General features: G+C 35.1%; 1 protein-coding gene across 8 annotated transcripts in view; it reads right to left on the bottom strand.

Moving 5' to 3' along the window:
• The window catches only part of BPTF (bromodomain PHD finger transcription factor), a 184,141-nt gene that overhangs the window by 94,766 nt on the left and 65,905 nt on the right, over positions 1 to 23,470 (bottom strand). For 7 of the 8 annotated variants that reach the window (XM_072645452.1, XM_072645451.1, XM_072645448.1 and 4 more), the window contains exons 3-5: positions 20,391 to 20,614; positions 12,866 to 13,081; positions 12,117 to 12,305 (exon numbers count right to left, since the gene is read on the bottom strand). In XM_072645452.1, the coding sequence (XP_072501553.1) occupies positions 12,117 to 12,305; positions 12,866 to 13,081; positions 20,391 to 20,614 (629 nt within the window). The remainder of the gene's footprint in view (positions 1 to 12,116; positions 12,306 to 12,865; positions 13,082 to 20,390; positions 20,615 to 23,470) is intronic. The other variant, XM_072645449.1, reaches the window with a different exon arrangement.

Genomic DNA, 23,470 nt, shown 5'->3' on the forward strand with positions numbered 1-23,470 from the left:
TTGACTTTTGAGCTCTTTGTGTAGGCAGTTCTCTGCTTCTAGTGTGAGTGGGGGTGGGTCAGCAGCTTGATCCTCCCACAATCTGTGGGCCTAGAGCTCTAGAAACAGCTCCTGCCGCTACCTTGCTGCTACGGGCTCCTCCCCTACCTCCAACATCCTGGGACTGGGGCCAGACCACTCTACTCTCTCACACAGATCCTACAGATTTTTTCCACTGACTTTCCAATTTGTTCTCAGTACTTTGAGGTTGTAAAGTCTAGAAACCACCACAGGTGCCAGAGATTCAGTTCCCCTGAGGCCTGCTCAGGTCTCGTCTGTGCTGGTGTGGCCCACACTGGACTGTGCTCTGCTCCCAGTGTTGTGCGATAGATGCTTCCCGTAGACCTTCCAAGCTACCTTGGGCTGGAGGTTTGCTTTATTCCATCTTTCTGTGGGTTCTGCAGCTCCAGAATTTGTTTAGTCACTTTTTTACAAGTACTTGGCTGGGCTTGGGGGAAGAGCTCTAGCAAGTCAGTGCTTTTACTCCGCCATCTTGGCTCTGCCACACCCTAAAATCTCTCTTTTGGTGACTATACTGATAAGCTTCCATGGATTTAATTATCTCTATGAAGATGACCCCACGATGTCCATATCCAAACTTTCTCTCCTGAACTCTAATTCTACAATACCAATTCTACTTTTCTAATTAGAATTGGAAGTCCTGTAGACATCACAAACTCAACATGTCCAAAAAAACCCTCATATTTCCTATTATGCACTCATTTTACAAATCTTCTTATTTGTGTAAAGGGCACTATCATCCTTCTAGTTATTCAGCTTCAAAATCTTATAGTCATCCTCAACTCTTGAAACTTCTATTTTAAGGGAAGGACCAGGTCACCATGCTCACTCACTCATTCTTTTCAGGACTCTGCTGATTTTCTGGACTACTTTCTCCACCATAATCCAACAGCCTTCTCACCCTGAAGGATCCCAGAGCCTCTATGGCCCCTTCCTCTGACTGGTCAGTGGATTCTCCATTTTATGCCAGAGCTCTCTGGTCTCTGCTTCTTTCTCTACCTTGCCACTCCCTCTCCTCATGGTTTTCAGCTTCCTTCTATGTGTAGTCTTTCCCCATTAGAATGTAAGGCCCGGGAGGTAGAACCAAGATGGTGGGAATAGCTCAAAGAAGAACAGCAAGATCTCTCCCAAACTCCTTAAAATAGATCTAGAAAATGCACCACACCAAATCTTGATTGAGAATCCAAAAAAAGTCACAGTGAGTCATTTTTTGAAGCCTAGATCAGCTTAGGGAGAAAAACAGAAGTATGTGAATACTCAGTTCAGGGACTAGCCAGGAGTTTGTCATGTGCAACATTCCAGCACAGGAAGAGGCTATGGGACCAGGACAAGAAGAAATCCCAAACCCATACGAATTCACCATAAAGTTTAAGAACAGGTGTCAATTTGCAGTTTTGGGTCATAGATCCAGGATGGACTAAGTAGAGGACTTGTGTCTAGGTGTGGAGTTCTGGGGTAATGGGTAGTCATAGGACCTAGGAGCATACTGAGAGATGGGTAAGTTCAGAAACCAGCAGCAGCTAGGGGACAGCTAATTTTATTTAATCTTCTTTTCCCTTTCCTCCTAAGTGTTTTCCTCTTCCTCTCTCCATTTTTCCATCAAAACATAATAGAATCACTTTCAAGATTTCAAATTAGACTACTCTACAACTCTTGATGATAGGGTTCAGAAGGGACACTTGTATTATCTCTCCATATTAAAATTTAAGCAGTTTATCTTTACTTTGTCCCTTATGATTGTTTGTGTTTAGCTTTTTGAGTTTCTCTTAACATCTGTGTTTGGATTTCAAAATTTCTACAGAGACCTGGTCTTTTTCATTAGTAATGCTTAGAAGTCTTGGATTATATTAAAGGGTCCTTTTTTCCACCGTAGGTTTATATTCAATTTTGCTAGTAAGTTATTTTGGTTGAAGGCCTATATCTTTTGCCTTCTGGAATATCATATGCTAAACTCTCCTTTCCTTAAATATCATAACTGCTAAATTTTATATGATTCTGACTCACTCCTCTGCAATTAAATTCTTTCTTTCCAGTTGTTTGTAGGTTCTTTTCAGTCTTTGTACCTCCAGAATCTAGCACACAGTAATCTAGCACATCTGATGGCATGGTATTCTTCGGCAACAAAGGACAAACATAATCCTGTGTTTGGCTGAATGGGGACTCAACTAGTTGGAAAAACTCAACTCTTCCTCTCCTGTCTGCTTCCTACCTCCTTCCTTCTCTTCAAAGGAAGACAAATTTGGACAGCCAAAAGATGCCCAGTTGACTTGGGTTTTACTGGCTTCTTTCTTTTCCCTTCCCTTTACTTCCCTTCCTTTCCTTTCCATTCCACATCCTGTCCTTTCACAAAACCTAAAACTTACTGCCCTTCAGAGCTGGGACACTGATGGGCCCCTGCCTAAGGGTTCCTCTCCCAGCTTTAGAGTGATCATCAATTGTAACTGTGGCTATTTCCTTCCCAGCCTGATGTCTTTTTTTTTCTTGGCCTCATTAAAAGGGCCCTGGCCCTGGCTACTTCTTAAACACGCCTATTCAATGAATGGGTGTTGCCTCACCCTAAGTGAGCACCTGCAAAGACCTTGGCCTAAAGGACCCAAGGTCTCCCAGTGCATCCTGGATCATCTCCAGTCATCCTGATGAATATCTGGTCACTGGATTCAAATGGCTCTGGAGGAGAAGTGAGGCTGGTGACCTGCACAGCCCTCTCTCACTCAAAACAAAGCCAAGTGCAAATCATGTCACTATTTCTCTGATGGTATGGTCTTCTTTGGCAACGAAGGACAAACACACAACATAGTAAGTGTTAACTAACTGCTTATGAACAAGTCCGGGTGTCTATATGTAAACCTCCACTTGACCTTGCTATCCTCTCAAGCTATCATCCTGTATATCTCCTTTCCCTTTAATAGCTAAACTGAGGAAAAGCTGTTTATACCTATTCCCCATTCACTCATCTCTCAACCCCTTGAAATCTACTTCTCATCTCAATGAATTGGACTTGAATTTCTACTAGCTGAGTGACCACAGGCTTATCTTTTTTATCTTTATCTCAGTTTCTTATCTGCAAAATGCAGCTAAGAGCAACTGAATATATTTTATAGGGTTGCTGAGTTGAGCTATTTCACAGCAAGATATTAGCTAATATCATTATTACTTTCCATATGGACCCCTTTGACAACCTGATTTTGCTTCCAGTCTCCCCTCTCTTCAACCTATGTTTTTAAATCTTTCTAAGGCACAAGTTTTACTATGGTGCTTTCTTTAAAAAATTTTCAGTGGCTCACTACTGCCTCGAAGGTAAAAATAAATATTCCTCAACCTGGAACTTAAAGCCTTCTACATAACCATTCAGACATCTTTTCTAATATTGTTCTTCACACATTCTACATTACAGTCAAACTGGCCCAGAACTGTTCCCTAGTTAACAGGGAATTTGACCTCTCGTCACTATACATTTGAAAAAGCTGTCCTCTTCATGCCTGGAATTACTGAGTCAACTAAAAACCTTATGCTTTTTTCACATCAACAGTTTTCTAAACATATTTTCCTCATTCTGTATCTATATAGCTTATTTTTTCCTATTTGAATGTGAGACTCCATATCCTTATTAAATTTACTTAGTTAGCTTTAGCCCATCACTCTATAATCTGTCAGGATTGTTTTGGCTCCTGATTCTGCTGTCCAATGCGCTGGCTCTTTCCCATCTTTTCACATCATTCATATATAGGATAAGCATAAGCATGATGTTAATGGCTTCACTCAGTTACTGATGAAAATATCAATTAGGGCCAGGTACAGAATTCTGGAGCACATCAACAGAAATGGCCACCTGGGTGATTTCATCTTTCCAACAGGAACATTATGGAAGAAGTCAAATGACTTACTGATATTCATATATATTTTGTTTATTATCATTTTTGATAGTAACATTATCAAAACATGAAATGAGGTTAGTTTGGCATGACTCATATATGATGGGAAGCCAAAATGATTCCAAGAGATTGATGCTGCCTTAAGTGTTCAAAAGACAATATGAAAATTTCAATAACTTGCTACATCTCTCTAGTTTCCTCAAAGAAATGGTTCGGTGACTACAATGCCAAGTTCTTCTGGAACCCTGGAATGTAATTCACTGCAGTCAAGTAAAAAACTCAGAACACTTAATATGCTCTTACGGTCTCCTCATTTTATCTTGGGTTCAACCTCCTTTTAAACATTTTTTTAGGCTAAAGTTAATTCTCTTTGATGAAAGAAATGGAAGCAAAGAAGAGGTTGAATAAGTGTGCTCTGTTAGTTATGCTTTTAACATACTGGTTCATCTATTCCCATGCAGTGGGCTTATACATTCCTTGTTATTCTCACCACAAAGGCAACTTAAGAAGTCCTTTCAGAGATAAACTTGAAAAAGTAACTATGAGGGTCTCAATGAAGTTAAACTACTTACATTCCTATGTGGGAAGATGATACATGTAATTTCTAAGAACTTTATCATTAGATCAGTTAAAAGGAGTTTACATAGATAGAAGGCATGGATATGAGTCTATTAAGTTGAGATGATCTCCCCAAAAAAAAATGAAGGGGTGAGAAAAACAGATGCACAAGGTGAAAGGAGTCTAGGATGGGGAAAATCTCACATAAAAAAGGTATGCAAGGAAAAGCTTTTATAGTTGAGAGGAAAATAGGGGCAAGGTCGTGGGCAATGCTTGAAACCTCATTCCCATCAGAATTGGTTCGAGGAGGGAAGAATAAATACACACACTCAGTTGTACATAGAAAAGTAACTTACCCAATACGGAAATAGGAGGGGAAGGGAAAAAAAAAGAAAGGGTAGGGTATGATAAAAAAGGAAGACAGATTAAGCGAGGTAATGGTTAGAAGCAGAATAAACATTTGAGGAGTGACAGGATAAAAAGAATCAGAAAAGAAGGGAAGAAAATGAGATGGAAGGAAATACATAGTAATTATACTGTGAATGTAAATAGGATGAGATCACCCATAAAACAGAAACATAACAAAATGGATTAGAAACCAGAATTTAACAATATGTTGTTTACAAGAGACACATTCGAAATAGAAAGACACAGACAGAGTTAAAATAAAGGGCTGGAGCAAAATGTGATATGCTTCAGCTAAACTTAAAAAAAAAAAAAAAGGCAGGGGTAGCAGACAAACAAAAGCAAAAATAGACCTAATTAAAAGGAAGAATCAGGGAAACTATATTTTGCTAACAGGTATATTACAGAAGTAATAAAAATTTCTATAGCAAGTTTCTCTGATAAAGACTCCATTTCTCACACATACAATCAGTATAAAACTGAGTCAAATTTATAAAGAGCCATTCTCCAATTTATAAATGGTCAAAGAATATAAACAGATGGTTTTCAGAAGAAATCAAAGTTATTTAAAGTCATGAAAAAAATGCTCTAAATCACTATTGATTAGAGAAAGACAAATTAAAACAACTGAGTTATCACCTCACACCTATCAGAAAAGAAATCTGCAGGAGGGTATGAGGTAAAAAATAGATACACTAATGAAATACTGATGGAGAAATGAACTGGTCCAACCATTCTGGAAAATAATTTGGAACAAGGTCCAAAGGGCTATAAAACTGCGCATACTCTTTGACCCCACAATACCACTACTAGGTGTGTATCCCAAAGAGATCCAAGAAAAAGGAAAAGTATGGACAAGTACAAAAATATACATAGCAGCTTTTTCTGGTGGCAAAGAATTGGAAATCGAGAGGACAGTCATCAACTAGGGAAGTGGCAGACAACTGTGGTGGAGTACTAAACATATGGAAAGTGAAGTGACAAAACCAGGAAATCATTGTGCACAGTAAATTGAAAAAGACTTGGCTACTCTGATCAATACAGTGATCCAAGACAATTTCAAAGGACTCAAGATAAAAAAAAATGCTCTACACTTTCAGAAAGAGAACTAATTGAACTGAGTGTAAACTTCAGTATAATTTTCCCTTCTTTCCTTATTTTTCTCTCTTTTTTAAAAATATGGGTAATATGGAAATATTTTCCATGATTTAACATGTCTGATATTATTTTGTTTGCCTTCTCAGTGGGTGAGAAAGGGTTGAAAGGGAGAAAGAGAATTTGGCATTTCTAAAATTCATAAGAGAACTGAGTCAAATGTACAAGAATACAAGTCATTTCCCAGTTGATAAATGGTCAAAAGACAGGAATAGGGAGTTTTCAGAGGAAGAAATTAAAGCTATCTATAGTCATAGGAAAAAATGCTCCAAATCACTATTGATTAGAGAAGTGCATATCAACACAACTCTGAGGAACCACATCACATCTATCAGATTAGCTAACATGAGAAAACAGGAAGATGACAAATGTTGGAGAAGATGAGGGAGAGTTGAAACACTAATTCACTATTGGTGGAGCTGGGAGCTGATCCAAACCATTTTGGACAGCAATCTAGAACTGTGCCCAAAGGGCCACAAAAATGGGCTTACTCTGACACAGCAACATCGCTTCTAGGACTACATCCCAAAGAAATCATAAAAACAGGAAAGGGTCCCACATGTATAGAAATATTTATAGCAGCTCTCTTTGTAGTAGTCAAGAACTGGAAATCAAGGGATGCCCATCAATTGGGAAATGGCTGAACCATGAATGTAATGGAATAATACTGTGCTATAAGAAATGATGACTAGGAAGACTTCAGAGAGGCCTGGAAGGACTTATGTGAACCGATGCTGAGTGAGAGGAGCAGAACCAGGAGATCATTGCACACAGTAACAACCACAAGCATGCAAGGCACTTTTCTGGTGGACTTAGCCCTTCACAGCAATGCAAGCAAAACATTCCCAATGGACTCTTGAGGCAAAATGCCATCCACATCCAGAGAAAGAACTAGGGAATTGGAACCCAGAATGAAGTAGAATATTTTCTCTTGTGGTATGTTTTGTTTTGTTTGGGTTTTTTTTCATGGTTTCTCCCAATCATTTTAATTCTTCCATGCAACATGACTAATGTGAAAATGTGATTAATAAGAATGTATATATAGAAGATTGCATGCCATCTTAGGGAGGGAGAGGGGAAAAAAATCTAAGATTTATGGAAGTGATTGTAGAAAACTGAAAACAAATAAATTAATTTAAAAAAAAAATTGAAAATATCCCATAAAAAAAGAGAATTTGGAACTCAGAATGTAAAAATACTACAAATAAATAAACAAACAAACAAATAAATAATTGAGGATAAAAATTTTTTTTAAAGAAGCCCTTTTAGAACATTTTGTGTGAGTACTTGCTTATTCTCTGTGTAACTTTTCCTTGGCTATATGCTTCCTGCTTGCATCTTGCGAATATACACTTCTACAATATTTAGCTCATATAAACTGGGAAGCTCCTCGTGAAGCTTCTCCTCTTCCTCTAGAATGATTCTCAACTGTATTTTTTGAATTATTCTCAGGGCTTCTTTGTTATCTTCCCTTTCATAGGCCTAAAATACATGTCTCTTCTGAAGTTCTAAAAGTCCTTCTTCCTAAGTCTAATACATATACAGTGTCCCAAAGTCTTAATAGCTTAAAACTGCACTAAGCCTTTAGAACACCTTCTATGTCTGATCACGCATCCTTTGTTATTATGAACTTTAAGATGACATAGTCACTTTCTCACAAGGATCCCATCATTTTGACTTTACTAACAAGTTCCTCCTTGTTAGCTGGAATTAAGGTTTGGAGTAGCAGTTTCTTTTAGCACTTCATTTAAATTCTGAGAGGAGGAAAATCTCAGTAAAGTAAGACAAGAATTGCCTGACGCTGGTTTTAGTGGAGAAACTCTTTTCATAGATATATGAATAGCTAATGACCTCAATTACAGCATCATGGATTTAAATCTGCAATGTACCTTCAGTTATTTGATCAAACTCCTTCATTTTACAGAAGAAAAAACTGAGACTCAGAGAGTGGAAACCTGCTCAAGTCATACTGGTAGTAAGCAGCAGTCTTCTGACTCCAAATTCAGCATATTCTGTTTACTCAGTTTGCCTCTACTCACATTTTGCTGTCTGTATCAGAAATTCAATTCAAACATACGACCACATGGTCTGCAGTATACAAGTTAAATCCATGTAACTTTTGTTTCTCTTTCACTTCTTCCTTACTTTCCACTGTTTTCCTCCCTCTGTATCTCTATGTATATGTAAATACATATCTCTCTATATATGCAAAGATAGCTTGCTAAAGGGGATATCTCTTCCTTCAGAAAACCAAAATCCAAATCCATTCTGAATATTTCTAAGAACAAGGAAAGGACTTACTACTTCAAAACTAATTTTAATAAATATTGATTATGTATCTATTACATATGTAGTGGATATGGCAGAGAAGATTTGGGTTCAAGTTGTGCTTCTGATATATTTACTAATTAATTCTAATTCTATGACTCTAGGTAAGTCACTTTTAAGTGCCCCAGGCAATTCTATTAGTTGGAGAGGAGCTGCCAACCTGCATCAGTGGAGAGCAATTCCTCACTGTGTTATTTTCTTAGATGATATCATAGTTTCCAGTTTTAAATAACGTACAGAAAAATTACATTAACAGATGCAAAAGGAAATAAAAGGCACTAGGTTAGAAAAAGATTTATAAATAAAACTACCTGTCTTTCTGGAATCCACCATCCAATTGCCAGCTCATTACAATGCTGGGGTAGCTTTGTTCAAAAGTTTTTATTTCTCTATGTGCTTCTCTATAACTTTATATACATTGGTCCAAGTGTTGCCTTCTAGATCCAAATGGCAAAATATCTAAATGACACAATGCTAACTAGGTATATTGGATACATTGCAACAAAGCATGTATCCTTTTATACCTCCCTAATCAACTCACTATCCCACTCACCAGAGAGGCTCATCTAAATGTTTTCATCCCTCCTTAAATGTCCCATGGCTCCCTCTCTCGTCACTGTCTCTGCTAAAAATATTGCAATGAAAAAGTTGTGGTCATCTGCTGAGAGCTACCATCTTCTCCTCTCCACCTCATCTCATATCAAGTAGATGTCTTCCACCATTATCTCCCCCTTCATTCTGGTCTGACATAAGGTGGCCCTTCTTAAACAGGCAAACTCTTCATGCACAAGTGATCCCATTCCATCCCATCTTCTCTGACCGGTTGCTTCTATCAACTTCATTCTCACATATCTTCAATCTCTCCCAACACACTGCCTGCTTCCCTACTGGCTAAAAACATACCTATGTCTACTCCATCTTCAAAAAAACCCTAACATGGTTCAATGATCCCTACTATCTATCATTCAGTATCTCTCTTCCTTTGTATGGCCAAATTCCTTAAGAAGGCCATCTACAGTAAGTGTCTCCACTTCCTTTCTTCACTCCCTTCTTAATTCCCTAGAGTTCAACTGGTCTTTCCAAAGTTACTTAATTGACAGATCTACTGACGTTGTCTCTCCCATTACAATGTAATTTCATTGTACTTATATTTGTACTTGTATTCTCAGCACCTAGCATGGTGAGTGGCAAATTGCATGCACTTAACAAATGCTTATTGACTGACTGATTTTAGGTAACTCTGAATGTTAGGAAAGTCTTTCTTACGTCAAGTCAAATTTGCCTCTGCACATTTCTGTTCATCACTCCTATCCTTATAGGCTAAGATAATGTTTGCAGTCCACTAAATATAAATATATGTTTTATATACATTTATAAAACATATTCACATACAAAATTATAAATCTCTTACTAACAAATTGTTATTCAGTCACACATATCCCATCTTGCATTTGTGAAGTTAATTTTTTGAATCTGAGTATATAGCAACATATATCCCTTCTAATTAAGTTTCAACGTATTAGACTTGGTCCAATGGTCAATGCAATTTTTGAATTCTGACTTCGTCATCAATTGTGTTAGCTATCTCAACTCAACTTTGGGTCACCTGCAAATTTGATAGGCATATTATATATATCTTTACCCAATTAACTGATAAGTATGCTAACCAGCATAGGGTAAAGTGCAGTTCTCTGGTATGCTTTAATACCTTTGAAGCTAACAACAAACCATTAATACATTTGTTAAATGTTTTGCTAAAATCTCAACTAAATCCTCAAATTCTGCCTATTTATTTTCCTGGCTTCCTTTAAATCCTAACTAAAATCCTATCTTTTACAGGAAGCCTTTCCCAATTCCTCTTAATTCTAGTGCTTTCCCTTACTTATTTTTTATTTATCCTGTAGGCACCTTGCTTTGTATATATTTGTTAGTACATTTTCTCCACCACTAGACTGTAACATCCTTGAAGGCAAGGACTATTTTTCACCTCTTTTTCTATTTCCAGTGCTTTGGCTACTGCCTGGCACATAGGAGGCACTTAATGTCAACTGACTGACTCTAAGTAAAGTATATCTATAATATTTCACTTATTTAACAATCTAGTAACTTTGTCCAAAAAGAACATGTGTCTTAGTCTGACATGACACATTCTTCATACTTTGGCTCTTTGTGATCACTTCATTTTATATATGTCCATTAACTATCCCTTTATTAACATTCTAGATTTTTTGCCAGGAAAAAAGTCAAATTTATAATTCTATGGTTTACAGAAAACTGTTTCATTTTTTGAAAAGTAGGTCATTTTTTCCTCTTGAAGTCCTGTGCTTCTCTCCCATACTCCATCATCTTTCCCAGATCAAAGAGAAATGGGCTCAGCAATCACCCCTGCCAGGTCTTTCAGTACCTTGGGATGTAGACTGCCTGGGCCTACTAACCAGATCTAAAGAAGTCAACTTTTACTAGCTCCCTACTCATCTCACATTTTAACTTTCCATTAGCCATTTTTGTTCTATCCTTTCATGTTCAAAAATATTCTCCCTGAAAAAGAATTCAGGAGCAAAATGAGAGATTGTGGATAAGTGAAATCCCCCGTAAGTGCTCTATCACAGCTCCATACCAGGCTTGTGACCTGACTCTTGAACTCCTCATCTAATTTTTATTTCTATCTACTCCAATGACAATAAAACTTTTATTACTGTCTCTGTTAATCTTTAACCCAATAATTTCCACCATGCTCTTTTCCAAATAATGGATTCCCTCCTACAAATATGTCTCAGTATACAATGCTATTACACTCTCTCCTTTTACTTCTTACTCTGTTTCTTCTGAATAAGGAACATCCTTCTAGAACTTTATCCAAGTCATGGGTTTCCCATCCTGCCAAGTTTCAGTGATACCTGAGGACTGCAATTTACCTCCTTGAGTTATGGTCTCTTTTTGCTTTTCACTTCCTTGTCATTCATACTTTGTGTATTTACATTTAGATATCCAAGGCCATGTTGGGAGCCGCTGCAGAACCCTCTTGTACGGTCTAGACCCTATCTACACAATCCAGAGTCATCCTATGGAAGTGTGGACATCACTGTTGCCATTCTTCTTCCCACACTATAGGTATTCTCTATGACATCTCTCTTAATAGAAACATTTGACAATGAATTCGTGGAAATAAATATGTGTGATAATTTTACAATAGCATAATTTCAATGATAAGAGCTTAAAACAGTAGAAAGTCTTATATATTTTCCTAGAGACTTATGGCCTTTTAGTGAAAATTTCAGATATTTAAATAAAGGTCGGTGATATCTTAGGATTTCTGTACTAGTATTCTGGTTTGAAGCCTTAAAAAGAACTACCTAACAAGCACATGCAGACAAAAAATTTATTAGTATATAAAGAACTAAAAAGGTTAAGTCATTTAACACAGAGCTATTAGTATGCCAATATCTACTTTGATGATGAAGGAATATGTAAATGATTATAAAATTAAAAAATAAAATAATAATTATAGTAAACTTTTAAAAGCATGAATGGCCATAATAAATTTCAAGCAGTAATTATAAAAGTATCATTAAACTCTAAATGTTAGGTGACAACACAGCAGTCCAGGATGCCACTATAAACAAGGAGCATGAATAAACAAGTTCTGTAGGTGTTTTTTTAGATGACATTCAAGCTTTTACTAACCAACACCCCTCTCCCCTCCCCATTACAGAGGCACTGATACATTGCCCTCTGTACCTGGTACATCCTGGGGTAGCTCAGGAGCCACCTTCTTCTCTGCCATGTTGTTGCTATCATGAGTTTCTGAGGGGCACCCCACTGTGCTCTTCCCTTCAGGGGGACTAGTCTCTCCTGAAGAAGTATTTGTTGTGTTGTCGCCAGTATTTGTTGATACAGAGTTACCTTTATCCCCAACATCTTTTGGCTCTACAGTAAAATGCACAACAAAACTTTAAAGATATTCTTTAAAATTCCTTTGGTAGGATTGGCCACACCTAAAGAAAATCAACTGCTGAAAAATGGAATATCAATGATTCACACAATTCATCACTGACCATTTTCTGGCAATTCTGTTGTACATTACTTTAACAATAGATTACTCACATAAAGTCAAAACATTCAAGAAATTAACACAAGAAATATGACAAAAATGTGCAAACGATTAATTCTTTTAACATCATGTATGTATGTAATCTGTTAGAAAAATATTTTATTTACTGTATTATATCTCACGAAAAGGAAATGCTGGCCTGAGAAGCGGAAGGAATTTTGAGCAGATGCATTATTATACTTCTATATTATTGACTACTAATTATTATATGTGAAATACTTAAAATGTCTAAATTCCATCAGTATAAATTTAAGAGGTTATACAGGCTATTAAAAAAACAGTACATTCTTTATAAACTTTTCAGGTTAAAAAACCTATGCTTTACATATAACACTTTTGACAGAAAGTTTTTTTTAAAACCAAGTAGTTTATTTACCCTCTGGCTTTCCTTTCTCAGAATCACCACCAGATGTTTTTTCTTCTTTGTTTTTTTCCTGGGGTTGATCTGAAAGCTCTTCTTTGCTTTTCTCAGAATCTTTTTGGCTATTATTTTCAGATTCACTTTTGTCCTTGTCTGCTTCTTCTGGAATGGGACTCTTAGCATCTTCAATTTCACCTCCTTTTTTGGATTTGGTAGCTTCCAAAATTTCATCTATGTAATAAAGAGTTTAAAATTTTAAACTAGATACACTAAGCATACATACAAAACACTGAAGGCTTTGTTGTTGTTTTTAAGAAAATGTTAAGAAATCAACAGTAGAAAAGCAACTGCTAAAAGATGAAAATCATTGATACAAGTCTACTTACGCAATAATAGCTAGTTTGTGGAAATTCACATATAGAAGGGGTAAAATAAATACAAAATTTATTAGTGTTAGGAAATGTCAGTAGTTTTCAGGAAACACAAATTATTAAATGTCCATATAGAGAGAGTCTCCAGAAAATCTTAGTGCAGTATTAAGTTTGAAAATTTTTAAAGCCAAAAACTGCACTAAGATTTTTGGGACACCCTGTATGAATGTTTTTAGATACATATACAAATAAGAGTCAGTTTTTAAATGTACAACTTAACTCACCTCCTTTCTGCCAAGATAAACTATTAACTATGTGTCCTATTTTCGTTGGGAATAAAATTGTCCGAGTAGAAATTGTGTCCTGAGATTGTAGAATTGTTTGCTTTAAGGCACATGCTCAAACTGTCTTCTGACAAGGAATAAAGGCTTTGGAACAGGAGAATAAACCTTCGTTCCAATTCTTCTGTGACCTTATATAATCTATAACCCCTAGAAGCCTTGATTTTTTTTATCTGTAAAATTAGAAGGTTAGATTACATAATCTCTAAGGCTCCTGAAGAAGTTCTAACTAGTGTTCTTTAATTCAATTACTTTTCTGTTACATTTCAAATTTCACTGGTACTATGACACTATGACAGAGAATTCAGGCGGTATCTAGAAAGGATCAGAGTTAAGAGTTAGAAGAACCTTTAAAGTCATCAAGGTCAGCCCCTTCATTTTTCTGATAAACAAATTGAGGACCAGAGAGGTTAAGTGACTTGCTGAAGGCCATATGGCTAGTATGTACTAAAGTAGAATTTGTCTTCTTCACTCCAAGTCCAGCACTTAATACACAAAGTCAAGAAGAAATGTGATTAGTAAGAAAACAGCTAATTATGACTAAAAAATCAAGATGAAACAGAATAGAACATCATCTAATGATGTTAGATTGTAAGCTCCCTGAGGGCAGGTACATTAATTGTATTTCCAGTATTTAGCACAGTGCCTAGCACAGAGAAGGTGCTTAACGATAAATGTTTATTGGACTGAATTAGATGTGCTGGAGATATAGGTCTTTATACACACATGGAAATTCATATTTCAGCTTTTAAAATACAATTATAGGTTGCAATGACTCACTAAAAACTGTTAATGTCCTTTCTGCTTCAGCTTTCAGAGAAAGTGAAATAAATTATAAATTATATTCATCTATGTTTTTAAGACTATCCTGGATGCCTTAGAAGCAATGAATATTAATTTTAATAAAACAGGCTAGACTGAAATGTCTATAGAAATCTGCTGAGGCAGCCAATCTATTTGCTGATTGAGCTAGTCACAGTATGTTTTTACTTCAGCTTTTCCTGCATAAATACACAGTTTAAGCTATGATAACTAAACTTTATTGTATATATCTATTACCATTTATGAATCACTGTAATCTAGGAAAATGTCTACTCAATTCATTCTTTTTTTAGGGAGTGGAGGGTTTAAGTGACGTGCCCGTGTTCACACGACTATTAAGTCTCTGAGGCTGGATTTAAACTCGGGTTGTCCTGAATCCAGGCCTGATGCTCCATAAACTGTACCACCTGCTGCCCTCTATTCTTTTTTTCATAAGCCTTTGTCTCCCTCAAACTGTAATTTTATTATTTTTTCTGATTCTCTCCTTCTAACATATCACTATTCCTTCCACAACTTCTAATACTACTTTACCATAATCAAACAAAAGAGTTTACAGTCTATGAGTAATCACAACAGATTCAAGCATTACTTATACATTGATAATAGATAGGAAATTTTTAAAGTACCAAATCTCTGCTGACAAGTTCAATGGAAACCTGCCTTAATGAAAATGCTCAGCATTGCTTAAAGTAATTCTAACTATAAATATCTCAATCAGGACAGGGTCTCAAGATATCCCGCCAGTCTTTACTCTCCCCTATAAGTTTTAGCAAGCATGAAAATTGGTAAAAGTACAATTTTTACAAAGAACAAGACTGCGTGTTTCTCATTTTAGGTTTTTTTCTCTTTGAACCATCAACCAATTTCATCTAATGCTGTTTTACCTTCATTTATATCAAGGATTCTGAAACTCAGAATACAGGGAAAATAATTAACACCTAAATACTGACCTTCTTGGCAAAGTCTAAGTCTCAGAATACTGATATTCTTTCCTTTCTCTTGCTTCCTCCTAACCTCTGACCTCATATTTATACTTAGGTTAGGTTACTGGGATATTGAAGATGGGGCAGAGCCAAAGGCCAAATGAAGATTTAAGCTTTGTGAACAGACACAAAGTAAAACAGAAACATAGTTTCAAACTCAAGAAACTCCAAAGAATACTAAGAGATTCAAACTTAGGAGACTTCAGCTCTAGTCCCAGGTCAGCCCAGCTGTCTGTTACCATGACCAGGCTGGACATATTTCTGAGCTCAAGGCCATTAGAAATCATCTTGATTTTTAAATCATAATTAGCTATTTTCTTACAATCCCTTTTCTGTTTGGCTTTGACTATGAAGTGCTGGACTTGGGCCTGTGTTCAAATTCTACTTCAGTACATTCTAGTCATACTGCCTTCAGCAAGGCACCTAACCTCTCTGGTCCTCAGCCTGTTTATCACAAAAATGAAGGATCTGTCCTTTATTATTCCACCCTCCTGCTGCTTCTCTTTTTTTTTTGTCTTGTTCCCTTATCTTCCTTAACCTTAATACCAGTGAGATCTAGTCACAGTATGTCTCACTTTGGCTTTTCCTACAATCTACAGAAATAAAAAGTTCAATGCTACAATGATCAAATTTAATGGTATTATCTATCACCATTTCCCAATCACTGTAATTTAGAAAAATGTCTACTTTATTTATTCTTTTTGTCTCCCCCAAAATGTAAATGCTCTTTTTTCACCTTTTCTTCTTATAATAATCATTGTTCTTTTCCCTCCTTCTACATCTACTTTATCATATTCAAACAAAAACTCCAAAATCTATCAACTTTGAAATATGCAAGACATGGGACATAGTGCAAAGGAGTTAAAAAGAATTCTTGGGAGAGTTGTGGGAATAAAACACAAATTTCAAGTATATGTAAATTGAGGCAATTAATGAGGACAAAAATAAATTCCAAAATAAAAGAAAATAAAGCATTATAAAACCCAAATATCAAAAGCAGGGCTAAAACTTCTTCATTTGGATGAATACTTATATATCCTGATTAGATATTTCCTAACAACCACAATATTTTCTGGATTAAGAGTCATCAAATTAAAAACATGGCATGATCTAAAAGCCCTGGCTTCTCCCAAAGCTCAGCTACAGCCCACCTCTCCCCCGAACACTTTGCTGAGCTCCCCAGTGGGAATGCCTTCCTCTACTTCTCTCCTAAAAATTTGTACATATTATATATTTACTTGAACATGTGTGTGCCATTTCTGCCAATGGATTTTTATTAGTTCCTTGAGAGCACGGTTCTCTAGTGTCTAATACAGTGCAAACACACACAGCAAGCACTTAATAAATGCTTACTGGTTGATTAAAAAAAACACGAGATGAAGTACTTTCTGAAATTATTCTGTAGCATCTGAATTACTAAAAATTTCAAGAAACTTAGTAGTTTTTAAGAGAGCATATGAATCTGAGAAAGAACTTCAATTCTTTATGAATTCCTAAGTGAAAGTGTTTATTTGCTAAACAAACTAGAACCTAGATGAACAAGGTGTTAATAGCCAGTAGCAAAGGTATTACTGCCTAGGCGTATCTTAGAAATCTCATTTTTTGGGGGGGTACACCAAAATAAAGGGAGGGAGTAAGGAAATAATAAATGTTTGTTTTACTGTGAGGTAGATTTGCATGGTAGTTAAACGCTAAAGAATAAAGACTGCTGTAAAAATTTGCTGCTTCAGTTAAGGCTTTTAAGAAAGGATGCGAAAGAGTAACCAAAGAGCCTGCCCTAGAGACAAGAAGACCAGGCTTCACACTCTGCCAGACTAACACTAGAAACACTGGTGGTGCAATCATGAGCCAATCACTTAACAAGAAAGTACCCCAGGAAGCTCTCTCAACACTATAAATTGCAAACAAGTTGCTGATTTCTATTAGTGAAAGAAGTCAGATCTTTATATAGTTACAGGTCCAGATGAAAAAGAAAAAAATTTAATCAGTTGAATAACAATTTCATGTCCCCATTTCCATTTTTGTTCATTCAACAGTTTCTAAAAAGTCCTTAGGTTTTTCCTGAGTTGAAGGGATAGTTGCCCATATCAAGCTTACTTACTGCGACTGCCATCTATTGATAAAAGAGGGTTGTAACTTCAAGCTACCCAGGAGGATAAAAAAAATTAATAGTTTGTATTTTGGCTTCAACTTGGATTCTAGGAACACAATTTGGTGGAATTTACAACCAATTTTTAAAAAATTGTTTTTTTAAAACAAATTTTTAAAAAATGGCTTTTTTGGTTAACCTACTCTACTCTCAAAACTAATTAATCAAGAAGACAGAATTTTACTTTTTCTGATTTTTACCTACTTGATTCTATTAAACTTGTTCTGGGAAAACAAACCCATGAGTTTTGAACTCAGTTAAAATCAAGACTAGAGAAATATTCCTCGACAGTAAGCAAAGTATCTTTTAAGTTGCCAAAGCAAAATTTTCAAATACTATACTTTGGATTTAAAAATTGGTTATACCAATCACAAATATTTTGTAAAGGGAGATCATCATTAGAATCAGGTCTTAAAACACATAGTGTCAAACTGATGATAAAAGATTCTATCAAAAGAGCACCAGCCCTGGTGACAGGAGGATCTGAGTTCAAATCCTCGCCTCAGATAGTTACTAGTTGTGTGACCCTGGGCAAGTCACTTAATCCTGATTGCCTCAAAAGAAAAGTACCCAAATAAGAACAGACTCAATAGTTGTAAAAAAAAAAAAAAAAAAAGTATACTTATTTGCAATTCAACAAAAGTTAACACTCTTTGGTGTTTTGTCCAAATAATCACAATTATCCAAATTTAGTTGCAAATATGTTCTCCAATGCTAAATTCATTTCTACTTGCTCCTGTGAAGTGAAATTAATGAAATAGAGAAAACATTAGTCAAAAGAGGGAGGTCCAGAAAAAGAGAGGTAAACATTTGTTTCTTTGATGCCTAAATTCTAAAGACAATGATAAAATTTTCATCCTAAAAGCAATGATTATTATCCTCATTCCATAAAAATAAATTCAGAGGCTAAACTATTTGGCTAAAGACAAAGAAGTTCTAAGTCTCACAATGATATCATGGAGATGAGAGAAATTATATCTTTACTACGAACTTTCTGTTGACTCTAAAACTAAACCAATGTGGGAGACTATGTAATACAGTGTAAAGAGCAATGATTCTGGAGTTGGAGGAGCTGGTTTCAAATACCACTTCAGACATTTAGTAGCTGTGGGGCTCTGAGAAAGTCACTTAACATGGACACACCCTAGAGCTTCATCTACTGAATCAAATGAAAGAATTAGACAGGTTGACCTCTGAGGTTCCTTCCAACTTCTAGGTCGTCTATGACCTATGATAAAAGCATTTACAAAAGGAATATTTTAAATGTTTCAAAACAAAGTCAGTTTACAATTGACAATTTTCTAATGAAAACAGTGTACTACTAAGTCTATTTTTCATTAAGCAGAGAAATATTATCTGGTTATTTTGACAAATGCTCATACTGAGGACAAGATGAAGTGGAGACAGTGCAAGACTCAAGAGAGTCTAAAGTCCTAAGCTTTACCAGCCTTCAGAGACAATGATTGATGGGGATGGCCATGAGAAAGTCACACTCTCCTGAAACTGAGGCTTTCCATCTATTCCAAAGAATAACTCCTTGCACTACATACTTCAATGGGTGGTAAGGAATGCATGTTTATACATATAAGTTATTAGTACTATTAAAATTATTAAACAACTTTTTGTTCTTTTTCATCAAAATATGAAACATTATGCATGTGACAACCACATTGAACATTATTTTAAAGTATCACAAGCTACACAAAATTCTTTCAAGTTAAAAAGTATTTTTCATACATCATACCATCTTGTAAGGCAGACAGTAAGAATCTGAAAATAGGCTTTCACTTTCCCTAGATCTGCCTTATAGAAAAGCTACAGAAGCTCCAAATTATCACTCTAATAGAATGACAATAAGGGTGACAAAGTCAAAGGTAGTAAAAATAGTAATAGATCTTTATTGAATAAAAAAAATTTAAAATTCAGAGTAAATCTTTAATATAATTCTGTGAAATGATTTTTTAGAGCATGTCCCTTTTTTTGTTTCCACTCAAAGAGATTTCATTTTACAGACGCAGTATAAATTCTGAGGGAGCCTATATTTGGAACAATATTTGTAAAAAAGCATGGTAGTAAACTATATTTTATAGATCAAGGCTGTTAAGAGTTTGAATTGTCACAGATCACACAGCTATTGAATGGCAAAGCTGGAACTTTAATGTAGATCTTCTGACTCCAAGTCAAGTAACTCCAAAGGAAATATTGAGAGCAACTATTTAATTCTGGTGATAGTATTAAATGTAATCATTCATTTAAAAAAATATAATTACTCAGCAGAAAGAAAATGGCAGGAAAATTTCAGAGATAAACTTCAGTTATTTAAATGCATTTATTGAAATTCCACATGTACTCCTTCAAAAAAAAAAAAAAAGAGGCATAAAATAACTGAGGATGATGTATTATAGCTCACAGTCTACTAAATATGAGTAACTAAATATCCTAAGAAAAAGAAATAAAAGATCAAACTTTGGGTTTTTATCCAAACTGTCCCCACTGTAGAAGTTTAGTTGTAAATATATTATTTAATTTTACAGCAATTTCTACTTGTCCCCACTCTCAAAAATGTCAAATGCTGCACATACACATGATGTCCAGCTGAACAGGTTAAAAAAATCTCAAATGTACATATAACCTTTACATACACTTTAAAATAATAATTACAATAAGAAATCATTTAGAGAGCATCATTAACTACCGAGGCATAACACAAGATACAATTTTATGTAATATGTTTAATCTATATTGTTAACTATGGAGAAATACAAAGTTATGTGATGAAACAGAGGAAAATATCTGATGTTTCTTATACACTTTCAAGTTTTATAATGAAATTATAATCAGTAGGTTTTAAGTGTAACAGACAAATTCTCTTACCATTTGCAGCAGCCAGGAACGATTTGTTACTTCCACGTGCTTTGTTAGTCAAGTCTTCAGTTATATCCATATGTCGATGAATTTCTTCACGCATTTCTTCTAGAGTTTTACAAAGCTCAGCTTCCCAGTAATCTTTATCTAGGCAATCAATTAATTCTGCCAACTGGACCTTTGTGCTATAGTACCAAAGTTTCTTATCCTTTTCATTTTCTGAATCTTCCTCTCTGTAGGAAAAAAAATGTAAAATATTCTCAAGATATACATTAACAACATACTTATGTGGTACTTTACTCATTAGCAAACTTCACCTGTCTTTGGAAAAAGCAGAAAGAAAGCAAAAACAACAACAAAAAAGGTGGGGGAAGGCCCCTGAGGATCATGAATAGAAGGTATAAATTGCATGAACTTTATTTAAAGCTGATCCAGTCCCTCACTCAGAACCTACTTATTCTTACTTTATATACAAATATAACAAGCTTGACAAATGCTTTTCAAACCTATAGGAAATGAGAGGTCAAAAGTAAACAAAAGAGGGAAAGACAAAAGAAAGCAAACTGACAAAAGAATGTCAGGCTCTGACAGCCTGACAAAATCCTAAATAGAAGACAATTATGCTTTAAAAAAAAAAAACTCTTAGCAATCTGCTATGTACAACTATAAACCCCATATACCTCAATAGCCTTGAATGTTTCTAATAACCCTAAGCCATCAAAAAAATTTCCATCAAAATGGTTAAAAATTTTAAAGCTTTGGTACCTTAAAAACAGGTGGAGAAAGAGATAAGTTCCAGTTATTTGAAAAAAGAAATAAAAGTGAAACTCTTCATTCACCAATGAGTCTGTATAAATATATAAACACAGAGTAACATAAATGGAGGGACGGCTCTCACCTTGGGATAAGTAGTATCCATCCCTACAAGCACCTACAGACTTTCTTTAACAAAGTAAATTACAGTCTTGTGCCAGATTCACAGAAGCATTTGCAAAATATTTTCTTCTTTTCTGTGATAGGAATGTAGTGAATAAAAGATTATTTAGAAAGTCCTCTAGGTCTATATCACTCAACATTTTTTTGGAAAGGAAAAATGAATTAAGTCAAACATTCAATAAAGTGATATTAAAACTCCAAAACTCCAAAAATGTTAAGATTCACTATATTAAATCAGCCACATTCATTTTTGGCTAGATCAACATCTTCCAAAATTGTCTCCTGCTCTCCATATTAATTCAATTTTTTTCTGTTAATTTTTTTTTTTTAACTCCAATTGAAAAGATCAAATTTGGTCCCAAGAAAGAGCTGAGAAAATGTGCTTCCCTCACTTCACTGCAGAGGTGGGGACCAAGGATGTAGAATCCTGCATCTGCTGTTAGACCAGGGTAATATACAGAGGTCAGTTTTGCCAAGCTATTTTTCCTCCTTTTAAGATCTTTGTTATAAGATAAGGTTTGGTGGGTAGGAGAGAGGAGAGATATCTGGAAATGAACATGATAAAAAATAAGAGCCATCAATGACTAAAAGAAATTATTACACTAACCTTTTACTGTTGTTTTTTTCCTTCTTCAACATTCTACATTCCATTTCCTGACAGATATTCCCAACAATCTCTTTATGAGTAGGTAAGACTGACAATGGGATAAATGTGGTGACTAGTCATGCTTGTATTACCATTAGTATTAAGTTATACAAGAATTATTTTATTTCTGTCATAACTATTAGCTCCTGACCTGCCCTTTTAATCACTTAGGTACACAAGATTTTAAAATGTAGTATCTGTCATTTATCAAGATTGTCCTTATCAATTATAACATTATTTATTATGTTTTGCAAAAGGTTCCAGAAACTAGTTTTTGAAAACAAATAGGGATGCCATGGATCAAGTAATAGATTCTACATTTAAAGCCCTGCTCACAAAACCAAAAATATTCAAGAAATAATTACAGAGTCAGTGTAGCATAGTGGAAAAAGCACTGCATTTGAAGAGAGAGGGCCAGAGTCTGAGTGCAAGCTGTGCCACTTACTACCTACCTAGAGTGACCCTAGGCAAGGTCACTTAACCTTTCTGAGCCTCAGTTCACTCATCTGTGATATGAGATTGTTGGAACTAGATCATCTCTAAGGCCCTTTCCAGCTCTAAATCAATGATACTATGAGTCTAGAGAACAGTAGGGTTAAGGGGCCAACAATATTAAATAAACATTTGCTGAAAACTTAATATATTTATAGCACTGTATTAAAAAAAACCCAATAATACAGAACTCAAGAAATAGTATCCCAGAGATAAGGTATAGCCTAATTTTTTTTTAAATGTTCAAAAATATAACCTTGCTAAATACTATATGGATACTGCCATTGAATTAAGGTTCAGAATTAAGGGCCTAAGGCTCTACTCCCTGCAAGGTCATTTACCAACTATATGATTTCTGGATAAGTAACTTAATCTGAGACCTGGTTTCCCTATTTATAAAACTGAGATAATGTCACCTACCAACCTCATAAGTTTCTGACAATCAAATGAGAAATGTGAAAAAACTCTGAAAACTTAAAATTGCCATGAAAATATAAAATTATTAAGCACCTAGCACAGTACTCTGAACACCATATGCATTTAATAATGCTTATTCATTTGAACTTAACTGAATGACACACTTATTTCTCAAAGTTCAAAACTTTTTCATCATTAAAAAAGGGGGAAGGATTACATATATTTCAGAATCAAGCCAAAAAACTTTAAAAATGGAGGAAAAATTCTGACAGAGAATGACAATGATCATGGTTTTATTTTATGAAAGATAATTTTCAAAAAACTTTTCCTCAGTCTAGACATTCAGTATAATCCTATCATTAAAATTTTAAAGTTCCAAATATAGACATAATGTTTGGAGGTAGAGAAGAGAAAGATATTTAACAGTGAGTACCAAGGATGCTTTTAACTTTAAGAATTCTTTAAGTTGTGAATTCATCCTGCAGTATGAGTTGATTCATAAGTTTTTTATGTCCATAGTTTATAAAAACCAACTAAATAGAATATAACTATAAATAATGGAATGGTCTAAAGATCAGGATCATAGAGGGAAAAAAAA

This window comes from Notamacropus eugenii, chromosome 2 (genome assembly GCF_028372415.1).
Source record: "Notamacropus eugenii isolate mMacEug1 chromosome 2, mMacEug1.pri_v2, whole genome shotgun sequence".
Classification (NCBI taxonomy): domain Eukaryota; kingdom Metazoa; phylum Chordata; class Mammalia; order Diprotodontia; family Macropodidae; genus Notamacropus; species Notamacropus eugenii.